The sequence below is a fragment of the Quercus suber genome, unplaced genomic scaffold, assembly GCF_002906115.3.
Source record: "Quercus suber isolate HL8 unplaced genomic scaffold, Cork oak 2.0 scaffold_52, whole genome shotgun sequence".
Lineage (NCBI taxonomy): Eukaryota > Viridiplantae > Streptophyta > Magnoliopsida > Fagales > Fagaceae > Quercus > Quercus suber.
Window position 1 is genome coordinate 1,312,551 of NW_027069517.1, and position 25,189 is coordinate 1,337,739.

Below are 25,189 nucleotides of genomic sequence, written 5' to 3' on the forward strand. Positions count from 1 at the left end.
TTGAACTTTTCAAAAGTGATTTGAGCTAGGTATGAAAGAATAGAAATTATAGAATACAATAGTGCTGTAAAATTAATACTTACAGGAATCACATTTTGTTTTGGTCGTTAAAAATGGAACTTATATCTCTAGTAGATGATCAAGTGGTGTATAGAAACAATCTACCCAAAAAATAAATAAATAAACAAGTGAAAACATTCCATTTGATCCCAAAATTTTGGAGCAAGATCTATTTTAGTCCATAAATTTTGAAAAAAAATATGTGAAAATATAATTTAGTTCTTCCGTAGATTTGCCATTGTAATAAAGCGCCACATCATTTTATTGAATTTTTCCATATAATAATTGTAATTGCAAGGATATTGAAAGTAAGGGTGACAATTTGTGTTAGTAGGTGGGTTCATGTTGTGTCAAGCCATGAATATTCGGCTATATGAGTTGACTTAAACCCAATCTGAATAGTAAATGTGTCAAAAATCCTCAACCCTAACATGACCTATTTATTAAATAAGTCAACCCGACATGACATATTTAACCCATTTAATTAACAAGTCATGCAAATGTCAATACAAATGACCTGTTTAATAACTTGTTTGATTGATAGGTAATACTTGACCTAAACAACATGTTATCAATTCTCATATATCTAAAATTAAAATACAACTACAACTATAAATATAGTAATAAACATATAATTACAATAAAAAATTAAGTAATAATAATAACAAAAACTAATACATTTATAAGCTAACCGAGTCAGATGAGTCAAACGGGTTCTCGTGTTGGACACTAACACGACCCGTTTATTAAATAAGTCAGTCATGTCAATCCGAATATGACCCAAACCCGTTTAGCCTCAACCCATAACTTGTTTATAAATGGGTTAATCATGTCGAGTTTGCAGATTGTGTTAGATTTTACCACCCTTAATTGAAAGCCTAACTTGGTTCCTTAAATCCAAATGTATATTTCTTTCCCCACCCAAAATATATAAATATATTTGAAAAAAAAAGAAGTAGTGTTTTTAAATCAAGTGATCACTAACATATTATTTTTTTTTTTTTAGATAATTTGATTGTAAAGATAGATTTGAACCATTTATGTCTTCATTTAATATTTGAAGATGTAAAGGTTGAGTTATAATACTCCTGATACATAATAACTTTTTAAGCATTATTGTCATTAGTTTTTAATGAAAAACTTTAAAATTGTTCAATATTGTTTGAGCTTCAAGTTCAAGCTTTATTATGACCTATGGTTTATTTATTTTTAGTCCAATTTTAGCCTATTCTCAAGACTAGTCAAGTGTTCTCACTTTTAATAAACATTGTGAGTTCTAATTAGCTCAATTGATAAAGTCTCTAATTGTTGAATAAGATACCTATGGTTCAATCCCCGCTTGCACCAAAAAAATCAATTGATATCTTTGTCTAATGATAAAGAGTACAAATATTAGAAGCACACATCATAGGTTGAAACTCTATAAATTTAATAATAATAAAAATAAAAAAAATAAAAATAAAAAACCAAACAAACAAATAGGGCTGTCCACGGGTCGATTCGGGTCGGATTTGTGCCCAACCTGAAACCGACCCGCCGAAATCGGGTGGCAAAACATTGAACCCGCCGCCGACCGTCGGAGTAATCGGATCGGGCGGATTAGACCATCAACAGGTGGCAGTCAGGTCGGTCGGAGTCACAGATCTGAGAAGACGGAGAGAAGACGGCAAGAAAAAGGCAAGAAAAACTCAAATCCGGCGAAAATCTCCTCGGATTCAATGAGATTTGGCCAGATCCGGTGAAAATCTCACCAGATTCGATGAGATTTTGCCAAATACGGTCAAAATCTCACCGAATCTAAGTGAAATATTGCTGAAATCTGGGTTTTTTCGCCGAAATCTGGAAAATTTTGGCCGGAATCTGGGTTTTTTGGCAGAAATCCAAAAATTTTCGCCGGACTCTGTGTTTCTTCTGTCGGTTCGGGTTTTTTGGGTATTAGGGGAGGAAAACCGAGACCCACCCGCCGGAATCGATTTCTGGGGTTGAAGAACTGCCGCCGACCGCTAGAGTAGTCGGGTCGGCCGAAATCGGGTCGGATCTGGTCAGTTTTCTCGGGTGGGTCGGGTCTCGGTTCATTCTAGACAGCCCTACAAACAAACATACCTATACACCCCTTAATTTGTTTGAGGATAGATATATTTTGGGATTAATCGTTAAAATAATGTAAATAAATTATTCCTTTTTCCCCCTTCATTGGGTTATCAAAAGCATTATCTATATAACGATTAAAAAATATTTGTAAAGTTTTTAACATGAATAAAATTTTGTGAACAAAGTTGTAATATTCATGTGTATTTTAATCACATGATTCGTTAAAATTATTTAAATATCATATCTTTTGTATTTATGCCATGCACTAGCCAATGAACACACCACTCAATCGAGAGGGTCAAATAAATTGATTTTTTTTTTCCATAAAAAGAAAATTCCTTTTTATTTTCTAATTTCTATTGGGAAAAGTTAATGAATATTGTAAGAGCATTGATTTAGGATATTTTTTAAGAAAATTTTCATGGTAAAAGAAAAAAAAAAATTTTGCTTTTTATATTTCTCATAAAAATTTTGTCAAAATTTTGCTAAAATTATTTATTAATAATTACCTTAAAGACACCGTTAATATGACCCTTTTGTTTTTTTAACTAATAAGAATATAACCCAAATTTTATTTTATAAAAAATGCTCTTTAATTTAAGGATATTGATATCTCTTATTAAATTTATTGAGATTTTATATGATTTTGCCGATTTGAGCTTGGAACACACCAAATAAATTGATTTTAAGAAAATTATTATGTACTCCCAAAATATCATAAATGCATATTCTCTCTTCTTACATGAATGATAAATCCCACTATTTAAATACATAATAAAATTTACTATTTATATAAAAAAAAAAAATAATACACATTTATAATTCTCAGTGAGTATTTAATGATTTTCCCTATTATACCCATTACCCACCGCCCACCGCCCAGGTAATTTTAACCGAGTGGGATTCGGACTTTTTAACTCAACTCCTATATATATATCGACAGACAGGCTTATTGGCAAGTCTGATTATTCACAGAAACCCAAACCCTCCAAATAAGCATTGGTTTTTCTGAATAATATGTCTGGGGAAGAAGAAGAGAATGCCGCTGAGCTCAAAATCGGAGACGGTAACTCTCTCTCTCTCTCTCTCTCTCTCTCTCTCTTAGGGTTTCTGTTAAGTGCATCCGAATTCAACACGCTTTTCGTGTTTTCGCTTAATTCTTGTACTTCCGGATTTCGGAGTAGGAATTGGCTGTTGGCTTGGCTATTTGAAGCTGATCATCATCTAGCCTTTGAATTCATTGTTCAGATTGAAAAAAATATTACAAATTTAGAGTTTTTTTTTAAAAAATAAATAAATAATGAAAGTAGATAATGAATTCTAGAAGCTACATTCATCGAATTATTGTTTGGTTACTTGCAATTAATCGGTGTTAGCAATCAATACGTGTTATGATGGCAGTAAAAATTCCAAACGCACTACCAATTTTACTAACCTAGCAATCAATGTGCCAAAATCAGTGTGTGTTTAAAGTCGAAAGCATTAGTTTGTAAGGATTATACAGTAAAATTTGTTATACTCCTAGCATCACTATAATCATATTAAGTGCAGCTAATTCGAGATGCTTTGCTTTTTTTTTTTATTATTGATAACTAGGGAACCTTTCTAAAGAAAAGCCCTTTGGACTCGTCTCTAGCTAGTAGAACCTACTGGTGACTAACCCCACCTGCTAGAACCAATTGCCAGGGGGCATTCACCCCTGACGGGCTAGGCAGTTTATGCTCATGCCCATGAGCAGAGATGCTTCTCTTTCTTATTTTTGTGTTTTAGGATTTCTAACTAGGAATTGGTGTTTGGAAGACAGTATGTGGTTGCCAATTCAAAAAGCTGATGATCTCTGTGTGTGTGCGTGTGAGAGAGAGAGAGAGAGAGTTGCTATTTTTACTTTTTTTTTTCCACTGATAAATATTCCTCTCTGTATCTCTCTCCAGAGTTTTTGAAGGCCAAGTGTTTAATGAATTGTGAAGTTGCTTTGATTCTTGAACATAAGTATGAGCAGCTTCAGCAGATGTCTGAGGATCCACTGAATCAAGTTTCTCAGTGAGTTCTTTAGAAGCACATTTTTTTATATACTCTGCTGCTCTGGTTGCACATTCGCGTGTCTTTCTGTTCTTCGTCTTAGGTGTGCTGATGTTTACTTAACTCTGATTTTTCTGGATTTTTTACTTCATTTTATAATCTGATACTATGCTATCTCAACCATGATTCCTTCCTGAGCAGTGTGTAATCTATCGCCAGGATATCATTTTCTGCATCAATTGCATAATCTTCCCCTTGTTGGACTTAAGCTATATAGTGCAAGTTGGATAAATGAGTTGTTGGGAACTGGAATACAATAGTGCCTGTGCTTCACTTTGTTTAACATCTTAGAATTTCTGCCTTTAAGATGTGTTTAGATACAAAATTTGTGCCTCATCTGATTTGGACAGTTCTTGCTTTAGAGTTTTTTTTTTTTTCCCTTTTAATTTTTTATCATCTTTCTGCTATTTTACTTAATGAGTGTTTTTTTGAATCTCTACCACACTGTATCTAGGAGAATAGAGTCAGGTCTATAACTTTTTTTAATCAGTAAAATGTTGTATTTAAGTGGAGTCAGGTCTATTACTGAACCCTTTCATATGCTCTTTCCTCCTGGTTGAGTGTTACCATCTTTGTGTATATGTACATTTATTCTAATTAACTGGCTTTAGCTTATCCAAATCTTATAAATAATCCAACAAAATTTGCTCAAAATTTTGGGCCAAATTATATGTGCCAGTCAACTGAATTTTTAGTTGGATGATATAAAATCATACATTTAGCTAGGTCAAAAGGAATACAGGAACATCTTTTTTTTCTTTTTTTCCAACTGCTATAGGGGAGGTAGTGGTATGACTCTCTATTCCCAGATTACAGGGAAAAAAAATACCAGATGAACTGCTAAGCTAATTTTGAGTTATCTTTATCCATTCTTTATTCCAGATTACAGGAAAGAAATTACCTGCTGAACTGCTAAGCTTATTTTAAATTATCTTTCTCCATTCTTTATTTAAGTAGAACTATTTAGTATTTATCTTTGATTTTATATGTCCATAATTCATAATTGTTTTTGCAATACACTGAGTATAATTGCTTCTTGAGTTGTGTACAATGTATTAAATATTAATTCCCTTTGACTTATCTTTTTTTTTTTAATCCTGCATTTAACCACTGCAAAATGTTTTTATTCCCCGCAACCCCTATATGGTGAATGCTGTAGGGGCTTTTTGGAAAGCATAATGTTTTATATGACTAAATAATGGGTGGGAGAGGGTTTTTCTGCAGTGGATTCTTTATATTTTATGATGAATTTAATTATTTATTTCCTACTTTATGAATCTAAGTTGCCAGCCTGCCTGCCTGCTAAGATGGCTACACAAATAGAAGATACTTAAAACCTTGCATGACTTTAAACTGTATGCCCTATATTTAAATGTGATCTAATCATTCTTCATTCTTTTTTTCCAGAGTGTTTGAAAAGTCACTGCAGTATGTGAAGCGATTTAGCCGCTATAAGAATCCTGATGCTGTTAGACAAGTGCGAGAGTATCCTGCAAAATTCATATGATGATGGAGTTCCATTTCTTATTTGTTCATACATACGTGCATGCATACATACCTAACTACACACACAAAATTGGCATTTGTTACTTGATTTGTTTTGTTACTCAATCTTGCAAAGAACTTATGATGAAGTCTTATGGAGTTATAGTTCATATGCCATCTATGATAAACATCAAAAATTATGGTTTGTTTAAATTTATCAAAAGTACATTTCAAATGTGAAACTTAAGATAAGAGAACAGATATGTTGGACATCTATCTGCTCAGTTTTGACAAATGGTGCACTTGTTTTTTCATGATGAAGAGTTTAATTCATTCCAAATCTAGTAAATAGTAGAATACTTAGATCTGGGAATGCGTTCTTAAGTCCAATGATGGGATATCCACAAAAGACAAATGAATTATTGACCCAAATTTATTGAGTTATGGGATTGACAGCCTCTTAATTTTTGACATTTATGGGCCACTATTATGGACATTCTTTAATTTAATAGACCGAGCTCATTTTTGTTGATAATATTCTTTAATCGTTTCATGTATCAAATGCATCTAGCATAATTTTAAATGGTCTTAAGTCTTCAGCAACTGGGGGCAGCAGAGTTTGCAAATGCATCTGAACATGACTCCTGTTTTTAGTACAAATTATCAGTCTAAGGTTGCTCAAAGACATGGATATTATGTACTTCTTTATAAAATGCTTGATAACAGCTGCATGGGCAATGATATCTGTGGGGAAGTGGTGTGTTTGTGTTAGTTATTTAGTTGCACTCAAACTTAGATTGTTGTTCTTCAAACTTTTTTGTCTTGCTTAACTGACATTCAGAATCCTGAGTAGATACCAGTTGGCTGAGTTTGAGGTAATGTGCCAAGTCACTTAGCAAACTCTATCTAGAACATCTGTTCTCACACGAAAAATCTAATGAATGTATATCAACCTTTGTTGTGCAGCTTTGTGTTCTTGGCAACCTTTGCCCTGAAACAGTGGAGGAAGCAATTGCTATGGTACCATCTATCAAGGTATGTTTTATTCATTCACTTCTCTCCATGTAAATATATTTGTATTGTGCTACCCTTTGTAATTTGTTTGGGTTGGATATGTCATCATTTGCATATGTGGTATACTGTTATACATGTTAGTGCACAAACAACTGGAGAAACCAAATTGATTTAAGTCATATTACTCCCTCACTCTTTTATTTGCAACAAAATAATACATTGATCACTGGGACCACCTAGAGCTACATTTTCCCCAGTACTGATATGTCATGATACTTGCTTTCATCATATCAAGTTAATTTATAAGCCTCCTGCCTTAGTAAGCAGGTAACTGGAGAAGTTATAAGCTTTATAAAATAAATATGTTATATATTTATAATCGTAAATAAATTTATTAAAAAAAATTCAACTCAAGTACACTATTACTATGCTAGAAGAGAGTGCAAAAGGTGGGAAAGCGAGATTACACTCTTATGATCTTTAGACCTTAGAATAAAACTTGACAAAGAATGTATATAAAAATTTAAAAATGATGGGGGAAAGAAAGACTGGGTTACTAAACTTGGAAAGACTAGAAATGTATGAACTTAGTTGGAAATTGGAGAGCAAGAAGTTTGCACTGCACTTCTTTGAGTTCTCATTCTCAAAGGGAGGAAAGAAGATGCAAACTCATTTTAAGGGAGCAAAATTTTCAAGTTTGCTCATGTGGACATTGATACAGAAAATTATGCTCTTCTTTTGGAAGTGTGTAAAATCATGTGCTTATGTCAATTCAAGCTTCCTTGCTCAACCAGCATTTAATACCATTTTTAGCAGAAGGCCTTGCATGAGACTACATGTAGGCTCTTTTGGCTGCTTCTAATGGTAGAAGAGAAATGCTACCTTTTTTAGTAGGTTCTTCTTAAAGTACACAGGAGTCCTTTGTTTTTGTTCATCTACTTGGCACTACTTGAACAAGGAACATACTTAGAACTGTTATATATCTTATTTGATTTGGATTGATATCTTTATTGGGCCAATTTTATTGTGCAGACCAAAGGACGGGCTCATGATGATGAGGCAATCGAGAAAATGTTGAATGACCTGTCACTCATCAAGAAATTTGAATAGAGGGTGTTATGCTGGACCAGATCTTTATTGATTATGCAAACGAGATGTTTTTGAAATGTTATATTTATAGCAATCTTACGATCCTAATGTTGTAATATTGTGATCGACTGATCGTATATTGCCACTTGCATTTTCTGATTATTTGCTTGGTCCCTGACACAATGATTAGGTACAAGATAATGCTGCAAGTCGTTTTAAAGTACAAGTTATTTTGTATGAAATTAACAACAAAAAAAAAGAAAGTTATTTTGTATGCCACAAGCTAGTCTTCCTATCTTCTTGAAAACTGGCTATGAGTCTTATAATTTAACTAGCACCTTATGATGTTTTCAATAGAGACCCCCAAGTCTTCTAGGGTTCAAATATATCATCTCTTAATGTAACTATTCAACTTTCCAAAAAAAGAAAAAACTTGAAAATCAACCTAATTTAGGTCCAGCCCAACCTCAAATCAATTCTCTCTCTCTCTCTCTCTCTCTCTCTCTCTCTCTCATTGATTCAGTATGAGTTTTTTTTTTTTGAAAAAAAAAAAAAAAAAAAAAAAAAAACTTTGGTGTGATTGCTGCACCGCACTACTTAAACTCTTGTATCAATGTGAGATCACTTGGACGCTAATGAGTTTTGCCACGATTCAAACTAATAACTTCAAACTTATGAGTGTGATAAGGCATAAGAGTTTTCTACTACTGAACTATTTCCTAAATTAGTGCTTATTAGCATTCATTTCATGATAATTATTATTTTTTTCATCAAATCAAAATATCAATAAGTTTCTTTTTGCCTTTTTTGGTATAATTACTCTCAATTAACAACTAAAATCTTGGATCTTTGTTTTTTTTTTTTTTTTTTTTTTTTTTTTTTTTTTTTTTTTTTTTCAGAAGCACAAAAAACTTGATCGTAATTGAATTAACTTGATCTTAATCAATTCTCACGGAATTGAGTAGCTATAACATTTATGACAGCCATTATTTAATAACCCACATTTACAAGAGCTATGATTTAATAACCCAATTGAGAGAGAGAGAGAGAGAGAGAGAGAGACAGTGGGGTTGGGGAAGACTTCAGAAATGAAATTAATTGTCCCTATCAATCTTTAACCCGGCCATGCAAACCGCAACGATCTCCATAACTCATCTTCACAGACAACATTAATGAAACCCTTCGTTTGAAATTCAGATCGTAACGAGAAAAACCCCTTGTGACTCTTTCCTAAATCAATGAATATATCTTCACTCATTTCTGTAATAAATCTACACAATAACCCCCCACTAATAGCCATGTTACAAATTTTCCTTTAGTGATTCCCAATACATACGAGCAGTTCACAGACAGGCAATTTACTTGCAAGTGGGACAAAATTTGCTGTTCATTTTTTTTCTTTGAATTAATAATACAGATCATGAGAAATATCTGAGTTGAGCTGACTCATCCAAGGATTTATCACATTGTACCACAACAGCCTCCTCTGCCACAATCCAGCCCCCGGTGTCAGAATCTTGATCGAACAATTGAGAACAGTTCTAACAAACAAAGGGCAACAAGAGTATAAACACATGTTTAAAATATACCATATGTTATCAGAAATTGAAGGTATCAAGGAGATATGCAGACCTTGAGAGAGACCCTCAATATACCACTAAACATACAGGTAAAAAAAAATTTAAGACCATCAAAAGGCATCAGAGACAATCTACAGGCCAATATGCACAGTAAAGAGCGGACATCTCTGCTTCACTAAGGAAATTTGTTAATATGGAAAGGGTCTGGGTTGCCTTTGGAACACGTAAAGAGATTAAAATGTTGCAATAGACCAGGTCCCAGTGAACCCCTCCCCAAACTAAGGAAGTTGCTTGACCTCTCCGTTCTCTTTCTAATGACACTTTTAAGATATTACTAATGCAAAAACTGATTTGTTTGGTACACACTGCAGTGATTGTGAAATTCATAGGAGGGGAGAAAGATTTGCCATCCAGACTAATTAGGGAAGAGTTGAAAATTCACCTTGGAGCAAGTGTATACAATGAGTGTCATCCAGTCCCAATTCTCCAGCAACTGTCTTTGACAATCATCAACTGCTTCATTTAGAAAATATAATAATGGCGGCATTAGCTGCATTTCAAAGTGCCTTGATCCACCACAAAGCCTGCACTTCCCAAGGTTTCCTTCATCTGCAGCAGCTAGAAGTGGCTTCCCACCGTATGAGTATCTGAGCACGCAAGAATATGAAAAAACTATCAAAAATGGAAAAGATCAAGGCAACAAAGTTGAGATAAAGAATACAATTTACCAATTCTAGGATTGATATATGCATCATGCTAGAAAATTAGAGCTGCATCAGGAAACAACTGTCTACAAGTTATGCAATTTTCGGTTTATGGCAAACTAAAAGCTGGACAAGTTATTCATTCTGTTGAGTTCTTCTGTAATTACACTTCTTGGTGGATCATTGGGTAGTTAAACAAGTCATCTATTGGTTGACTTAAAGTTGTCACAAGGGCATCCAAAATTACTACAATTAAAGAACTGACACTTTTTCCAGCCTTTTCAACTCAGCTAATTTTCCTTGACAGTTGCAACTAAGAAATAAACTGGTAGAACTGATGTGTGGTATGCTAGTGCAAACAGAATGAAGCTTAAAAACGTAAGTTCCTCTTTTACTTTTTTAAAACAAGTCTCAAGTCCAATGTAGAGTATGCCTCACAGTCTAAGTGCCTCTGTAATCATTTTTTGTTCAAGAAGCCAACGTGGGGTAACCTAAGCTCCTTGACCCATACCACAAGTGCAATGAGACTGAAAATAAACAATGTGGAGAAGTGCTCCATCAACTAACAGCTAATACAAGCTACCAGAATCACATGTCTGTGAGGTCTAAAACTTCATTGGGTTTATACCTGAAACATTGTTCTGGGTATGCATCCAATCGTTTCTTAAATTTAAGATAAGTCCTATCAGCAGTCAAAGCTTTATCATATTCATATTGTTCCTCTGCCCAAGCTTCTTCTTTTCCATGATCCTCAGCATCACTACCATTCTCCTTGATGGAAAGTGATGAGTAAGTTGAACACATTGAAGTAAAATCCCTCGAGGATGGCTCTTCCTGAGGATAAATATAAAAGCAAGGCACCACTGCAATCAACAAACGCATAAATCAAGTATAACACTTTTGATGCAACATTTATAGCTTAGGAACAACTGAAAAATCAATTTGCAAAATTGACTCCTCTGCACCAAACTCGGATTGTAAAAAGGGAAGGTTGGTGGGGAGTGATAAAATCATGTTACAAACATTTTGAAATGGATATGGCTAAATCATGTTGCACGCATACACGCACACACACTCTTCGTTCGTTGTATCGAACTCCAGTAAATAGTTAATATCAAATTTAAGAATTGCACACCATTCCATATGCAGTATGAACATATATTTCTTTATATTTCTATTTGACATAACAACAAAACAATTATTAATACATCTTGATTCTACTAACCTAGTCCTTCATTCGTTTTGTTTCATACAATGAAAGCCAATTCAAATTCTTTTTCTGACATACCTACATTTTGTAATCAGTTCTTTTCTTTTCCAAAGGGCATGATTTCTAGTACATTGGTTGTTCCAGGTCAAATGATTACATTGTTTTTCAACACAGGAGGGGAGGTTAAATTGGTGAGAAGCATGAAGTTTGCAATTTCTCATGAATAATACCATACTACCATACTACAGTATATGGGTACAAAATAGATGATGCAGGCCTGTGTATCACATACAACTCATAAAATATGAAAATCAGGCAACGAAATGCAGAAAGGGAAATGCATGTTCTAAGTTTTTATCCATATGATAACCATACCTGGTGTGCTGGAGTCCATCATACTTGTTCTTGGGTTTACAGGTGTGGGCTTTGCATTAGACATAGAATGGTGTTTACTCTGTGGTTTCTTGGACTGAGAAGCAGAGGTTGCAGCTTCGGAGAGTGCTCTACTCAATTCCTCCAGATCCATTTCTTCACCATTTTCATCATCGAAACCCTCCAACCACCTGGTATTTGAAACTGAAACAGAGGGTGCAGGTGAAGACCCCACTTCCTGAGAGGTGGTAGGTGATTCATCTGTATTGGGTGACTTCTGAACACGAAGAGCTCGCCAGCTGCACAAGATGAGAATTAGCATGAGATAAAGAAAAATACGGTTAGTCAAAATTATTTTACTAACAATAGTATTTATATATTCATAAAAGATCAGCGAGGAATATTGAAGAAGACCTAAGGGAAGTGGTCCCACATTTTGGCATCACACAACCAAAAACAAAAAGAACACGCTCTTCAATCTCTAAACTTTTACTTGAAATTGGAGCATAAACCTGGAAGAAAAAAAGTCATTTTAATGCTTGCACACTTCAAATGATACATTCTCAATAAAAATTATAACATATTAGTTTGAAGTATTTTAAACCTGTGCAATAAGACAGAGTTTGCTTCCACATGCACTACACTCAAGCAGATTGGCTCTCGCAGCCTCTTTAGGAAGAGGCCAATCCTGTTTAGAAAGGTGGGGAAGAGATTAATAATAGCACATTTTCACACACACACACACACACACACACACACACACATATGCAAGCAGACCAGTTGCAGTTACTTACAGGCAATCCACCAATTTTGGTTGTATAATGATCAGATAGTTCACAATGATCAGTGGCCCATGGTCCTGGCATGCCCAGAAAAACTGCACCCATCACGTACTCTACTTGAATGGAAACAGGAACAATTAATACAGTCCTACATCATCCTTGGATTACAAAACTAAGATAAACACTCATAATTTCATGCCATGCCTAATGAAAAACAATTTCATTAGCCACAGTAAGTTTCAAAGATACCTGGGATCACCCCCCAAAAAAAAAATACTAATGGAAAATTACTATCAAAATGAAAGCATAAAACTGCCATAAGCAAATTCTAAAGTGTAATACTCTCCATTTCATTTCTGATCATAAGAAGAGCAGAGAAATTTAAATGCTTCCATTTTTACATATTTTCATTATTTGCAACCTACTTCCACTCAATTAAGCCTGTAATAATAATTATTTGGATTAGATTTGCAAACTGTGAGTTTCTTATTCTTAGAAAACCAAAATAACAATATTAACTTCCAACATTATATCTCGTTTTCTTCTCCTGAATTTCCTCAGCAACCAAAGAGAGGGTATACTGTATACCCCAACTATCGACAAGGAACCATGTACTAAACCCAAGGGGTAGCTCAATCAACTACGAACCACACCTCATGATGCTCATTGCGGAGGTCACTTATTCAAATCTCCCTTCCCCCAAGGCCAAATTCACTTGTCAAAAAGCAAATATCATAAAACACCCATGTAAGCAACAATAATTTGCTGATGAACACCTCACACTAATCCCACCAATCATCTCTATTCTAAAACAGTAATCCCAAGAATACTAACTTGACCTCAGAATCCCATACCTCACAATTGCTTAATAAAAGCCTTAGAACTCAACAAGTCCTCATCTTGAACACACAATTCACTGTCCACCCTTTAACAGAAACTACCATTTGAGCTTAGCTTCTTTGCCCTATGCAAAGTTTTCAACTTTTCATGCCTAGTAGTAATATGAAAAGAAACCCAACTTATCTTCAATTTCTACTTACTCCAGAACACGTCCCATAAATTCACTCTACACATTTTCCTAGCGCCAACATATCAAATGGGGTCCTTTAGCATTGAGTTAACATAAGCTCAACAACAACAACAAAAGTAAAAAACTTTCCAACATTCTGAAACCAATTTACCGTTTCCCATGAAACATAGTCCACAGAAACAGATAGCACCAGCATTAGTAACCAAAAAGAAAAGTAGAAAAGCATATCCAACTAGTAAATTTGGCGCCAAGTGTTCAAATAATAATAATAGTATGATTGTTGTGCTAATTCACGTACCTTCAACCCACAAACCAGCCAAAAAAACCCAAATCAATAAACCAACGCAGCGATAAAAAAATCCAGATATGAGAATCGGTGGGTGAGTCGACGACAGTGGAGGTGGAGCCGGTGATGGAGGATAATGAACTGAATGACTGGACTGAAAAAAGAAAAAAACAGTGGAATCGATAATCGATGGTTGGAGCCGACGATGGTGGAGGTCCAGTCGGGTAGGAGTGGCGGTGGCGCTGGAGATGAGTGACGCCGACGAACCTGAGAGTGAGAGGGAATGGGGCTGTTGTAGTCGTGAGAGAGAGGGACAGTTGCGCGAAGGGAAAGGGTAAAATGTTTTACACTTTCAGGCTTGGGAGGTTATTTTATGGTTGATCAAATTTTACCCCTAGACCAACATGGTAAAATGTGTAAAATATTTTACAGTTGAGGCCCATTTTGGCAAAAAGAAAAAAAGCCATATGGCAAGAAGAAGTACAACAATATAAAAGGGGTGAAGAAAAAATAATTAGCAAAATAAAAAAAAATAAAAAATAAAAACTATTAGGCCTGAATGACAAGAACAATAGTACACAGGCCCACAAAATAGTAAAAGGGTCCTAAAGAAAACAAATGGGCCCAAGAAAGTCTCAATGAAGGAAGTAGTAAGCCCATGAGAATCATAAAAAGTAAAAAGCAAGCAAAAGATGGGTCGAAGGAGCCCCAAATAAATGAATTAATAAATGGGGTTGGTTCAAAGGCAAATAAACCCAAAAGTAAAGAATATGGTTATTGAGCTGAGAAAACCCGAAATATTTAGCAAAAGCTCATGGGAATGTAAGAAGTACAAAAAAATGAGATTGGCCAAAGATGCCCCAAGGAATGAAATGGGTCGACGATGCCCAAAAGAATAGAATGGGTCAAGAAAGCCCAAGATGATATGAGAACAGTCCCAGCAAAAATACTGGGTAATGTAGACTAAGGGAAAGAATAATACATGGCAAGCTCGGAGGAAGCCCAACAAATGAAAGTTAAATGGTATCATGGCAGGAACAATGCAGCGGCATGACAGGAGTACCAGTCAGCCCACAAACCAAAGGGGAAAAGAGATAGGGGCCGAATTGAAAGAAGCAAAGACCCACATCTAAGCAATACGCAGCCCAAAGAAGAAACAATATGTAGAGAATGAAGACCCAATGACTCACCTACGCCACAAAAGGTTAAACAAGCAGCAGAACACGCAGTAATGCCAGAAAAACCCACAGGCAATGGCAAACACATGAATACCAGACAAGCACTGGACTCATATGGGAATGGAGCACACATAACACTCAAGCACTACCAACTTGTACCCAAACAATATAGAGGTGGTGAGCCATGGGTCAGAGGTAAGGAAGGGTATGGTCTAGCGATGGAGAGAAGGGGAAAGCCTATTCTGGGGTTCCCACTGTCTTGCTAGGATGACATGCCACCCAAAAGAGGTAAAGATAAGCTGGAATTACTAGATGCATGCTATAGGAGTTAGTAAGAGAAAATGCTCAGCCCTTATCTGAATAAGAATGCCACAAAAGGTAAGAAAATAAAACTCCATTTGTCTAGGAATGGAACGTGGCACAGCTAGCACAGGGTAGCGGTTGTGGCTAGGTAGCCAACAGACCAGTGGGTAGTCCAGGAAGGACACCTACAACAAGCCAAAAGTGGTTGAGAGGTAAAACGGTAAATCTTATCATGGCATGCAGTATAAAAGGCCTTACCTATGCACAGTAAGGAACAACGGGGAGGAATAGCAAGAAACATCGAAAAAAAAAAAAAAAAAAAAAAAAAAAGATAAGATAAAAAAGAGAAATAGAAAGTAAAGAAAACAGAGAAGATCAACCAAAAAAAAGGTGATGTGAGGAAACAAGAGCACGAGGAGTGATAGAACATGCACCAATAGGCTACTCACTTCTCTTCCTCTCAATAACCCATTCTCTAGCAAGTTAAGAGTTTGAGACTAAGCCATTCAGACCCATTTTCCAAAGTAGGCAATTTCTATAGCGGAATCTCCTTGTGAGGTTACCTACATTGGAAATTAATTCCCTTCTTAGACTTGAATCTACCAAGGGGCCAAGTTCAGCAAACTAACCCCTTTCCTTCCTTTATCATAGTTGTTTAAGTACTAACGTTATTTTTCCTGTTGCTTATTCATTCCTGCCATACTCATATTATCGTTTTCTTTCCTGTTACAAAATCGTTTAAACATTATCTTTGGTACTTTAGTTAGAATATTTTAACTATCCTGCTATATTATGTTTCTCCTGCCATAACGTTTTTTGTGACAGTATTCTCTGCCGTGGGCACGTGACCAAGATCTTTGCCAAGGGTTCTAGCTTGCGCACAAGCTGGCTTAAGATGAGTTTCAGTTAAGCCAGTCCTGACTCTCTTACCCCAGAATCATTGGGCCATAGTACGGCAGGAGCAATCCAGCCCAAGATATTAAAAAAGGCCCACCACAAACGTCCTCAATTTAATTTGGTGCCTCAATTATTAATTTTATTCATTTATTCATTTCCCTTAATTGATAATTTTTTTTTTCCATTTGTTATTGTTTCCAAAAAAAAAAAATGTCAAATAAGGGATATTGAATAATGAACATTGATCCCATCAAAAAGAAAAAAATAATAATAATGAACATTGATTTGTATCCCATTTATTTATTTTGAAAAACAAAACAAAAAAATAAAAACAAATAGTGTCTATATATATATATATATATATAGCTTTAAAATGACATCAATTTTAATATAAATGTGCTAATTTCGACTTTCAACATTTAAAATCAACTTAATTTTATTCTTAGAAACTGGTTTTAAAAGTGTATGAACAAAATTGATACAACTAATAGTTGGGGAAATTGATTTGAAAGTTGAAGGACAAAATTGATACTATTAAATGTGGGGGAAAATTAACGATGCCCTAAAAGTATAGGTTTAGGAACTATTTTTAAAAACTTTTGATTAAAAAAAAAAAGATGACTACCTTTTTTGCCCTTAAAAATGATTCGGCAACGAATGTTCTAAGAGTATCCGTTAACAAGACCTAACTAAAACTAAAACTATAACAAATTTATAAAAACCAAAAAATTGTAGTTTGGACAATTTTATTAAAGTTGTTGTTGTTGTTGTTGTTTTTTTTTTTTTTTTTTTTTTTTTTTTTTTTGAGGATGGCCATTTTACTAAAGTTACTAAAAAAAATTCACACCTAATGATGACATTGACTTGATTTTGAAAGTCAAGTGATTAAATTGATACAAATAGTATTTCTCAAAAAACATATTGATACAATTATATAAATAGTAGTTGAGAGTTAAATTAAATTTGGCCCAAATAGTTAGAAACCAAGTTAGTAATTTACATTCCATTTATTTTATTTGTTTACAAATCCTTTTTTTTTTTTTTTTTGGTAAAGAATCTACAAATCTAGTTCAAAGTTTGCATCTGTCATTGCCAATGGTTGCAAGTTTCAGAACAGCAACAACAACCATCTTTGATGCAACCACTATCATATACAAAATTTTAAGATTCATTCCAAGAAGGTTCGTGGTAGGCACCCCAACTTTCAATGTACTTAGTCTAACACAATACTAGCTGTGTAAGCCAAAAAATAATAATAATAATTAACAAACAAAGCAATACTAGCTAGCTACGGGTGGGTTTTACGTCATTCTGGGAGACTACCATGTCATATTCGAATGTATTTTCTGAATTAAGGCTTCATTTATTTAGCACACTTCATACGTTCAAGAACTCTGTTGGATTTATGGTAAAATGATATCTAGAACCAGGTTTCTAAAGGGGGTATAATCAAACAGTCCCTGAACTCCTGCTTTCATGTTTTCCTTACATTATGGTTTTCGAAAGCATAAATGCATGTTGTCGGGGTTCTGCAATCATTAGTAAAGGAGAACAAATTGCTAGAACAAGATTTTTAATTACAGCCTTAATTTCAAGTAATACCTGTAACTCTATTTAAATTATATACATGAGGACAACTACCTGGCTCACAACAGGCCACCTCATCTCCTAGGCTTTTTTACAGGTAAAAAAAAAATTTGAAACATTGGAGGAATCTTCAATGAAGAATTTGGGTGAATCAATCAATTCCACCTCTTAGAATTCTTTGCTCCTTTTGATTTTTGTTTTGCCTGCTGAAATGCTTGCCTTTTCTGCTTCTTCAGGGCTTCCTTCTCGGCCTGTTAGAGGAACAAAATATAAATTTGGGCTCAGATTGCTACAGCATAAGCTTATGAAGCTATGTCATTTCCCTTCCTGTTTCATAATGCTGGTAATAACAACAACAATGCTTACCTTAGACATCTTGGATTTGGCTTTAATTTTAGGAGCCTTCTCCTCAAGCTCGGCCTCACGTTCTAGCTCCCTCATCCTCGCATCAAGATTTTTCTCAAGATAATACTGTAATGTACACATTTCAAGGTCATAAAGTACTAATAAATTTAGCAATTGGATAATTGCGCTGCATGGAGGACAACGTCCAGACTCCCACTAAGCTATGCACATGGGACATGATAAATTTTTTTTTTTTTTTTTCATTTATAGTTGCATAATGGGCTTAACAATGTCAATGATGTATCTTATGATATAATCACAAATTAGGCCTCAATGGGCACTTGAAACTTTTGTATGCTTGGTTTGATATGAAATGTAGGCACTAGGCACTGCTAAGCCTGACAGTCTTAAATTTGGTGCACTAGTGGTCATCACAGCAAACGTCAAGTGCCATAAAATCATAACTAGGTTCTCAAGCTCAGATTTATTTTCCTCAAAAAGCTTGTAAATCTTTTAAGAGAGAAGAGGGAGGAGAGGGGCTTACATTGTAGTCTCCTGCATAATCTTGTAAATTGCTGTCTTTAACTTCCACCACTCTATTAACTATCTGCTTTATAAAGTATCTGTCATGAGAAACTGTGATAACGGTTCCCTGGTACTCATTTATTGCCTCCTGATAAATCATCAAATGATTAAAGTAATCATGAGGTTTTGCACCACTACATTCATTAAAGATTATAGTGCTAAACCAGAGAATAACTGAAAACATAAACCAAACCTCTAGCATCTCTTTTGAAGGTATATCCAAGTGATTAGTTGGTTCATCCAAAACTAGTAGATTGGACGGTTTCACCATGAACTTACAAAAAGCAAGACGTGCCTAACAAAACAGGAAGAAACAATCAGATATGTCTCATTAAAAGGAAAATGTACAATATAAATGTAATGAAACAAAGCCATGGTAAGAAAATAAGCCTGTTCAACCGAAAACAAATAAAGTAATGGAAATATATTTAACAGACAAGCATACGTATTTACACACAGGCAGAAGTGTAACCCTATGCCAGAAAAAAATTAGACATGTAGATCACTGGATGCATTGACATAGATCCAGTTTAACTCCTACATCTAACTTCCAAATGATACATAAAGTCCACAAAATATTTGTGTCTTCCACCCTTCCTAGAATCTCCTTGGGTCCAACTAAAACTCAACAAATAATCTGAATTAGACAAAGGGGTGGAAAAGAAACACCAAAAACCATGCTGAAAAATCAGGACACTGGAATTAAGAATGACATAGACAAAATCATATAATGGTTTTTAGTTGTATATTTTGTCTATCATCTCAGCAGTTTTCATTCAGGAAATCACAAGACTTTGACCAAAAATCCTCAAATAATCACCGGAAATGAAATCCACCAGATTGTGCTGCAATTTTTTATTTCCATTAAACTACAATAGTACTCTAACATTATGAAATATATACAAGAGACTAGGAAATTCATGCTGGTGATAATTTCTGCTTTCCATTAAAGTACAATACTACTCTAGAGTACATACAAGAGACTAAGAAAATTATAAATTAATTTTCCAGTTAAAGTTTTTTTTTTTTTTTTTTTTTTGATAGGTAAATTTTCCAGTTAAAGATCTGAAGCACAAAACAGAACTTGTTATGTAACATATAAATGCCAGATGAATGTCCACTAGGAGAGAATACAAAATCGCATAAGAGCATACAGTTTTAGCTTACCTTCTCACCACCACTCAAAAGAGAAACCTTTCTATCAAGCATATCAGCTTTAAAATTACAACGCCCAAGGAGTCCCTTTATGTCATCACTTCTCCAGTCCTCTGCAGCTTCTACTACTGTCTCAAGCACTGTTTTATTCAAATCAAGTGCCTCAGCCTAAAATAGAGGTAGGTCAGTGTCAGTCCGCACAAGCAATAAATTAGCAAAACATACAAACTGCCAATTATATAAAAATATATATGAAGTACATGTATATGTTTGTAAAACCATTGGAGCTTAGAATTAAGCATGAAAAACTAGAAACACCATGATCATTAGATAAATGGGAGATACAACATTGTAGACATTAACACACCTGATTTTGCTCAAAATAGTTTGGTAGGACATTATGATCCCCAAGCAAAACTTCACCCCCTTTTGGCTTCTCCAAACCCATTATCAATTTCAGCAAAGTGCTCTTTCCACATCCATTTGGGCCAATTATGGCAAGTTTTTCTCCCCTTTCAATTGTAAGATTTGCCTTGTTGAAGAGCACCTGACACACAACTCATCAATTTCATAAAACATAAAAAATCAGAAATAGATAATTCAATGTTTCTAGAACCCTCCTCTTAGTTTGATTAAGTATATCAATTCACCTTATCTCCAAAGCCAAATTCCAAGTTATTAATTGTTACAACAGATCTTCCGCTTCTTCCACGCTCAGGGAACCTTATTTTCATCTGTTTCCGTTGAAATGGCTTCTCTACTAATTCCTCTTCTTGAAGTCTCTCCAGCTTCTGTTGTCACCCAAAAGCAATCAGAGAGAGTTAGGAAGGAATTACTGTAGCCAGAAAATAGCATGAATGAACCATGTAATAGAAGCTAGATATTTATTTCAGTAATAACCAGATTTCCAAGTGACTTCAAATAATTTCAAGTTATCATCACTAACAAGGTAAATAAAACTGAATCAAGAGAAGTTTAGGCAACATTTTGATGTAGAATGTGAAGGTGAATAGAGATAAAAGAGTAGCAAAAAGGATAAACAGAATGAATTCTAAGCTTCGCCACCTATGAATCTGCCTTGAAACCATAGGCATCACCACCAAACAAAAGAGAAGTGCATTTTCAACACAAAATTCTTATTTTAAATCATGATACCCTCACCATTACAAGAGCCCTAGTTTTATAGGGTTCAGGGATTACATTAATAGGGAAATGTTGAAGTAACATTGCTGCACATCAAGCTTGCTTTGAAAAACAAGTCAAAACAAAATGGAAAAAATTTATTGCCAGTCAACAATTTCGACTAAGCATGTGGATACATTCCATGAATGCTTCCAGAATAATTTCAAATTCAAACATAAAACCTTAGAAGATTTTGATGCTCCTTGCATCACATTTTGTGTTAACTCATACTGAGCAATAATTTAATAGCAACTCACTCCAAAGCTTTATACAAAACATTTCATTTGACTGATGTGCGTCTACCTGCTTGTATGTTCCACAACCAAAAGATATTTTCAAGCAACAGCTTCTCAAATGAATAACAGTAGCATTGCAGAAGAAATGAAAATGCCATAAAATAAATATTTCTTAAAAATAGATATTGGTAACTTTCTAATAAAGAATCCATTGAAAGAATTTAAACTTTAAATCAGAAAACATCATCACATAGTGTTCCTAAGCTGTTGTATTATAATCACATTTTAGAAGACAGATTAAACAAAATATCTCCCGAACAAGTATTGCACCATAAATGCATTGTTTTTTAATTGATAATTACACACCTGGTGGGCCATTAACCCACGACCTCACCTTCCATCTTGCTTTTACAAGGGGAGGAGGTCTCAACAAATGTATTGTGATTTTTTATATGCATAAGTGCACCATTTCAGTAACTGACAGTTATTCATTACTGCATCAGTCCTGTCAAAACTTGAAGAGATACTAAAGCACCAGGTTTGTACAATGGTCTTTCTAGCATTGTTGATGTTGAGAATACATAAACATCTACTTCATCACCTATATGTACAATGCCCTAAAAATTGCTATCCTAAATAAATATCATTAGCTACTATGAACCAAGGCAAGATATTTCATGTTTTTATGATGAAGTGGCGTATATTAGTATTAGTTCTGCATGCTTAACTATTCACAAGCTCAGTAAATCTAAATGTACCTTTTCAGCAGAAGAGGCACGTCCGGAATTTGCTCCAGCACCTAACCTGTTTATTAAGTCTTTTGTATGCTCAATTTCCTTTTGCTGCTTCTCCCATGCAGCATACTGTGCTTCAACCCATTCTGCCTTTGAAATGATATACTGGGAATAATTTCCCTGAAATGTCCTGGAGACACCCATATCAGTCTCCACGATTTTTGTACAGAGTTGATCAAGAAAAGCTCTGTCATGAGATATGATAACCATTGGCACATCTTGCTTACTAAGATAACCTTCAAGCCACTCAATCGTATCAAGGTCAAGGTGATTTGTAGGCTCATCCAAGAGTAACAAATCTGGCTCCTGCAGAGAAAGACACAAGACAACAATCACACTGTAAACCAGTACATTTAATGCATGCCTTATATGTAAACAATTGACCAGCATCAATTGTAATTCAGACTGTATAACCCATGCATATTACCAACAGCAAGCATACAAAAAACAGAAGGACTTTTCATTAGGCATGGAAAAATTCCAGCATAAATTGGTAATAATGAGATTCAGAAGAGTTGTCCATTTCCACTAATGATATCACTTAGTCCACTTTATACATGTGATTGACCTCACATTGAAAAGTAACATTTAGCCATACACTTATGGAACATAAAACTCTCTGGAAATAGAAACTCACTAATGATGAATTCCCATTGCTTTTTTTTTCTTTTTCTTTTTTTTTTTTTTTTATAAGAGTAAAATTTATTAGAAGAAGGATTGGTCAAATGCAAGCCCTTAAAGAAGAATTCCAATTGCTCATACATCAACTTGTTTTTTATACCACCCAACAACTCCTCCTCGTCACAGCATTTTGTTGGCAAACAAACCATATTTTCATAGTAAAGCAAGCAGAAAAAGCACAGAGCACCAAACTTTTTTTTTTTTTTTTTTGATGAATACAGAACAACAAACTTATCCATACATAAAGCATAGTTCAATTTCAATCTCCTACACTAAAGTTACATATCGTCCAAAAAGACAAAAACTGGAGTATACCTGAATTAAAATCTTCCCAAGTGGTAAAAAAGTGATTCGGGAGAGTAGTCCATTTCCGCTAATAATATCACTTAGTCCACTATATACATGCAATTGACCTCACATCAAAGAGTAACATATAGCCATACACTAATGGAACATACAAAATAAAGGAAATATAAATTCACAAATGATGAATTCCAATTGCTCATACATCAACTTGTCTTTGAAACACCACCCAGCAATTCCTTCTCACAGCATTTTGTTGGCAAATAAACTATAGTTGCATAATAAAGTAAGCAGAAAAAGCCCAGAACAACCAACTTATTAATACACAAACCATAATTCAATTTCCTAACAGCATTTTATTGGTAAATAAACTATAGTTGTATGATAAAGCAAGCAGAAAAGGCACAGAACAAAAGACTTATCCATAAATAAACCATAATTCATCCTCCTACACCAACTATGACATATTATCCAATCCAAGACACAAAAAAAGAGTATACCTGAAGTAAAATCTTCCCAAGTGACATCCTCATCTGCCACCCGCTACTAAACGATGCCACCAACCTATCCGAATCCTCGGGCGAAAACCCAAGCTCCGGCATCAACTTACTGACCTTAGCATCCACCTGAGCCAAGTCCACTGCCTGTCCTCTCCTCTGAAGCAAATCAAACTCATCCAATAGCCTCCCCATCAGCTCCATATCCTCCACAGCACCCTCCAAAGCCTTCTGCACTTTCTCTAACTTCCCAGCTATCTCCATCTCCTCCTTGAACGCACTCAGAAACTCCTCCCTCACAGTCCTACTCATTGAAACCTCAAACTCTTGGCTCAAAAATGCAATCTTTAAATTCATTTTCGATTTAATCACATTCCCACCATCCGGTTCTTCAAGACCAGCTATAATTCTCATCTGGGTCGTTTTCCCTGCTCCATTTACACCTACCAATCCAACTTTTTCACCTTTTTTCACTTCCCAGGTCACGTTTTTCAATACTGTGACACCCTTATAGCTCTTGGTCACATTTTCAAGCTTAACCCCAGATGAAATACTAGAAGCACCTGTATTGGATTGCTTATTGTTAGCTCTCTTTTGGTCCACTGAGGTGTTGGAGAACAAGGACTCGATGTCGGTTTCTTCGGTTGAGGTTTCGGTTTGCTTTTCAACGGCTACGGCTGATAATTGGGAGGCAATGATTTTGGAATTTGGGATTCTGGGGTTGATAAAATTTGAAACTTTGAGGGTGTTTGCGGTTTGGAAACGGGTTCTGAAAATGGGTTTATGGGAATTAAGAAGTGGTGAGCCGGTAAGGAAGGTGGAGTTGAGGTGGAGGCGGTGGAGGTTGGTGGTTAAGTCCATGTTTGGAAGGTGAGAAAAGTGAGGATTTTTTACTTAATTTTTTTTTAAAGGGTATTGATGAGAATGGAATTTGAGTTGTGACTGTTTGAGTTTCTCAGCAACAGAGTGAAAGAGAAACTCTCTCAGCCTGTGGAGTGCAGAAATGGTAACTAGACTAGTCTAAATGAGCGATGCAGGTGAAATATGACATTGTCAAGGAGGACTGACCGACTGAGAATGTGAATAATATAATCCAGCCAAAAATATAGAAAGGAATAAGAGAGTAGCGTGTTTGTCTGTGTGTATACGAGAGCTCTGCGTTTGTGGATGTCCTTTTTTTCTCATTTTATTTTTTGTTTACTGTTTTCTTTTTTTATTTAAACTATATTTTTTATGTTAAGAATTTGTGAAGTTCAATAATATAGCTTTTTCTTCTTTATTAAGTCCCTGTTTATATTATCAAATTATCAGTTATAACCTATAAAAAAAAATTATCAGTTAAAAACAATTTTGGATTTTTCACATAACGAATTCCCTTCAAAACATGAAAAACCAATCCCCAAATGGAATCAACATTGTCAATCTAAAAATAGCAGGATGGAGGTGCCTTTTCTTGATATTTTATTATAAGTTTGTAGTTTTAGTTTTGAGCATTATCATCATATATTTTTGAATTTATGATACTATATTCTTCTTTTCCACAAATCAATCCTCCAAATTTAAGAAATTTTCAATATTTAGTGGTGGTAACTTATAAATTTTTTCGAGTGTGCTAATTAAGAAATTTAAATTATACAAAATTTAATAATAATAATAAAATTCCA

General features: G+C 34.8%; 3 protein-coding genes across 3 annotated transcripts; 1 reads left to right on the forward strand and 2 right to left on the reverse strand.

Moving 5' to 3' along the window:
* Nucleotides 1-3,053: 3,053 nt before the first annotated feature.
* On the forward strand, nucleotides 3,054-7,980 carry LOC112007314 (DNA-directed RNA polymerase II subunit 4). Its single transcript, XM_024039651.2, has 6 exons — nucleotides 3,054-3,217; nucleotides 4,083-4,191; nucleotides 5,638-5,715; nucleotides 6,557-6,590; nucleotides 6,682-6,750; nucleotides 7,762-7,980. The coding sequence occupies exons 1-6, from the start codon at nucleotides 3,169-3,171 to the stop codon at nucleotides 7,837-7,839; spliced, it is 417 nt and encodes a 138-aa protein (XP_023895419.1). The 5' UTR covers nucleotides 3,054-3,168; the 3' UTR covers nucleotides 7,840-7,980.
* Nucleotides 7,981-8,907: 927 nt separating this feature from the next.
* Nucleotides 8,908-14,145, reverse strand: LOC112007298 (uncharacterized). Its single transcript, XM_024039632.2, has 8 exons — nucleotides 13,795-14,145; nucleotides 12,479-12,579; nucleotides 12,289-12,372; nucleotides 12,099-12,196; nucleotides 11,688-11,983; nucleotides 10,731-10,965; nucleotides 9,841-10,045; nucleotides 8,908-9,359 (listed from the first exon to the last, which is right to left on the reverse strand). The coding sequence occupies exons 2-8, from the start codon at nucleotides 12,569-12,571 to the stop codon at nucleotides 9,237-9,239; spliced, it is 1,134 nt and encodes a 377-aa protein (XP_023895400.1). The 5' UTR covers nucleotides 12,572-12,579; nucleotides 13,795-14,145; the 3' UTR covers nucleotides 8,908-9,236.
* A 3,571-nt stretch (nucleotides 14,146-17,716) lies between these two features.
* Nucleotides 17,717-24,644, reverse strand: LOC112007297 (ABC transporter F family member 5). Its single transcript, XM_024039631.2, has 9 exons — nucleotides 23,529-24,644; nucleotides 22,009-22,350; nucleotides 20,483-20,623; nucleotides 20,200-20,379; nucleotides 19,845-20,000; nucleotides 18,871-18,972; nucleotides 18,637-18,765; nucleotides 18,114-18,218; nucleotides 17,717-17,998 (listed from the first exon to the last, which is right to left on the reverse strand). Exons 1-9 carry the CDS (start codon nucleotides 24,384-24,386, stop codon nucleotides 17,903-17,905), a joined length of 2,109 nt encoding a protein of 702 aa, XP_023895399.1. The 5' UTR covers nucleotides 24,387-24,644; the 3' UTR covers nucleotides 17,717-17,902.
* Nucleotides 24,645-25,189: the final 545 nt, after the last annotated feature.

What these genes read in the sequence shown, in the direction of transcription:
- LOC112007314 (XM_024039651.2), top strand. Translation starts at nt 3,169, where the DNA reads ATGTCTGGGGAAGAAGAAGAGAATGCCGCTGAGCTCAAAATCGGAGAC. An exon ending in TGAGCTCAAAATCGGAGACG is followed by an intron (nt 3,218 to 4,082) that starts GTAACTCTCTCT and finishes ATCTCTCTCCAG; the next exon opens with AGTTTTTGAAGGCCAAGTGT. An exon ending in GCTGTTAGACAAGTGCGAGA is followed by an intron (nt 5,716 to 6,556) that starts GTATCCTGCAAA and finishes ACTGACATTCAG; the next exon opens with AATCCTGAGTAGATACCAGT.
- LOC112007298 (XM_024039632.2), bottom strand. Translation starts at nt 12,571, where the DNA reads ATGGGTGCAGTTTTTCTGGGCATGCCAGGACCATGGGCCACTGATCAT. An exon ending in CCAAAATTGGTGGATTGCCT is followed by an intron (nt 12,373 to 12,478) that starts GTAAGTAACTGC and finishes CTTTCTAAACAG; the next exon opens with GATTGGCCTCTTCCTAAAGA. An exon ending in AACTCTGTCTTATTGCACAG is followed by an intron (nt 12,197 to 12,288) that starts GTTTAAAATACT and finishes TTTTTCTTCCAG; the next exon opens with GTTTATGCTCCAATTTCAAG.
- LOC112007297 (XM_024039631.2), bottom strand. Translation starts at nt 24,386, where the DNA reads ATGGACTTAACCACCAACCTCCACCGCCTCCACCTCAACTCCACCTTC. An exon ending in AATTTGGCTTTGGAGATAAG is followed by an intron (nt 20,380 to 20,482) that starts GTGAATTGATAT and finishes GTTGTGTGTCAG; the next exon opens with GTGCTCTTCAACAAGGCAAA. An exon ending in ACTATTTTGAGCAAAATCAG is followed by an intron (nt 20,001 to 20,199) that starts GTGTGTTAATGT and finishes CCTCTATTTTAG; the next exon opens with GCTGAGGCACTTGATTTGAA.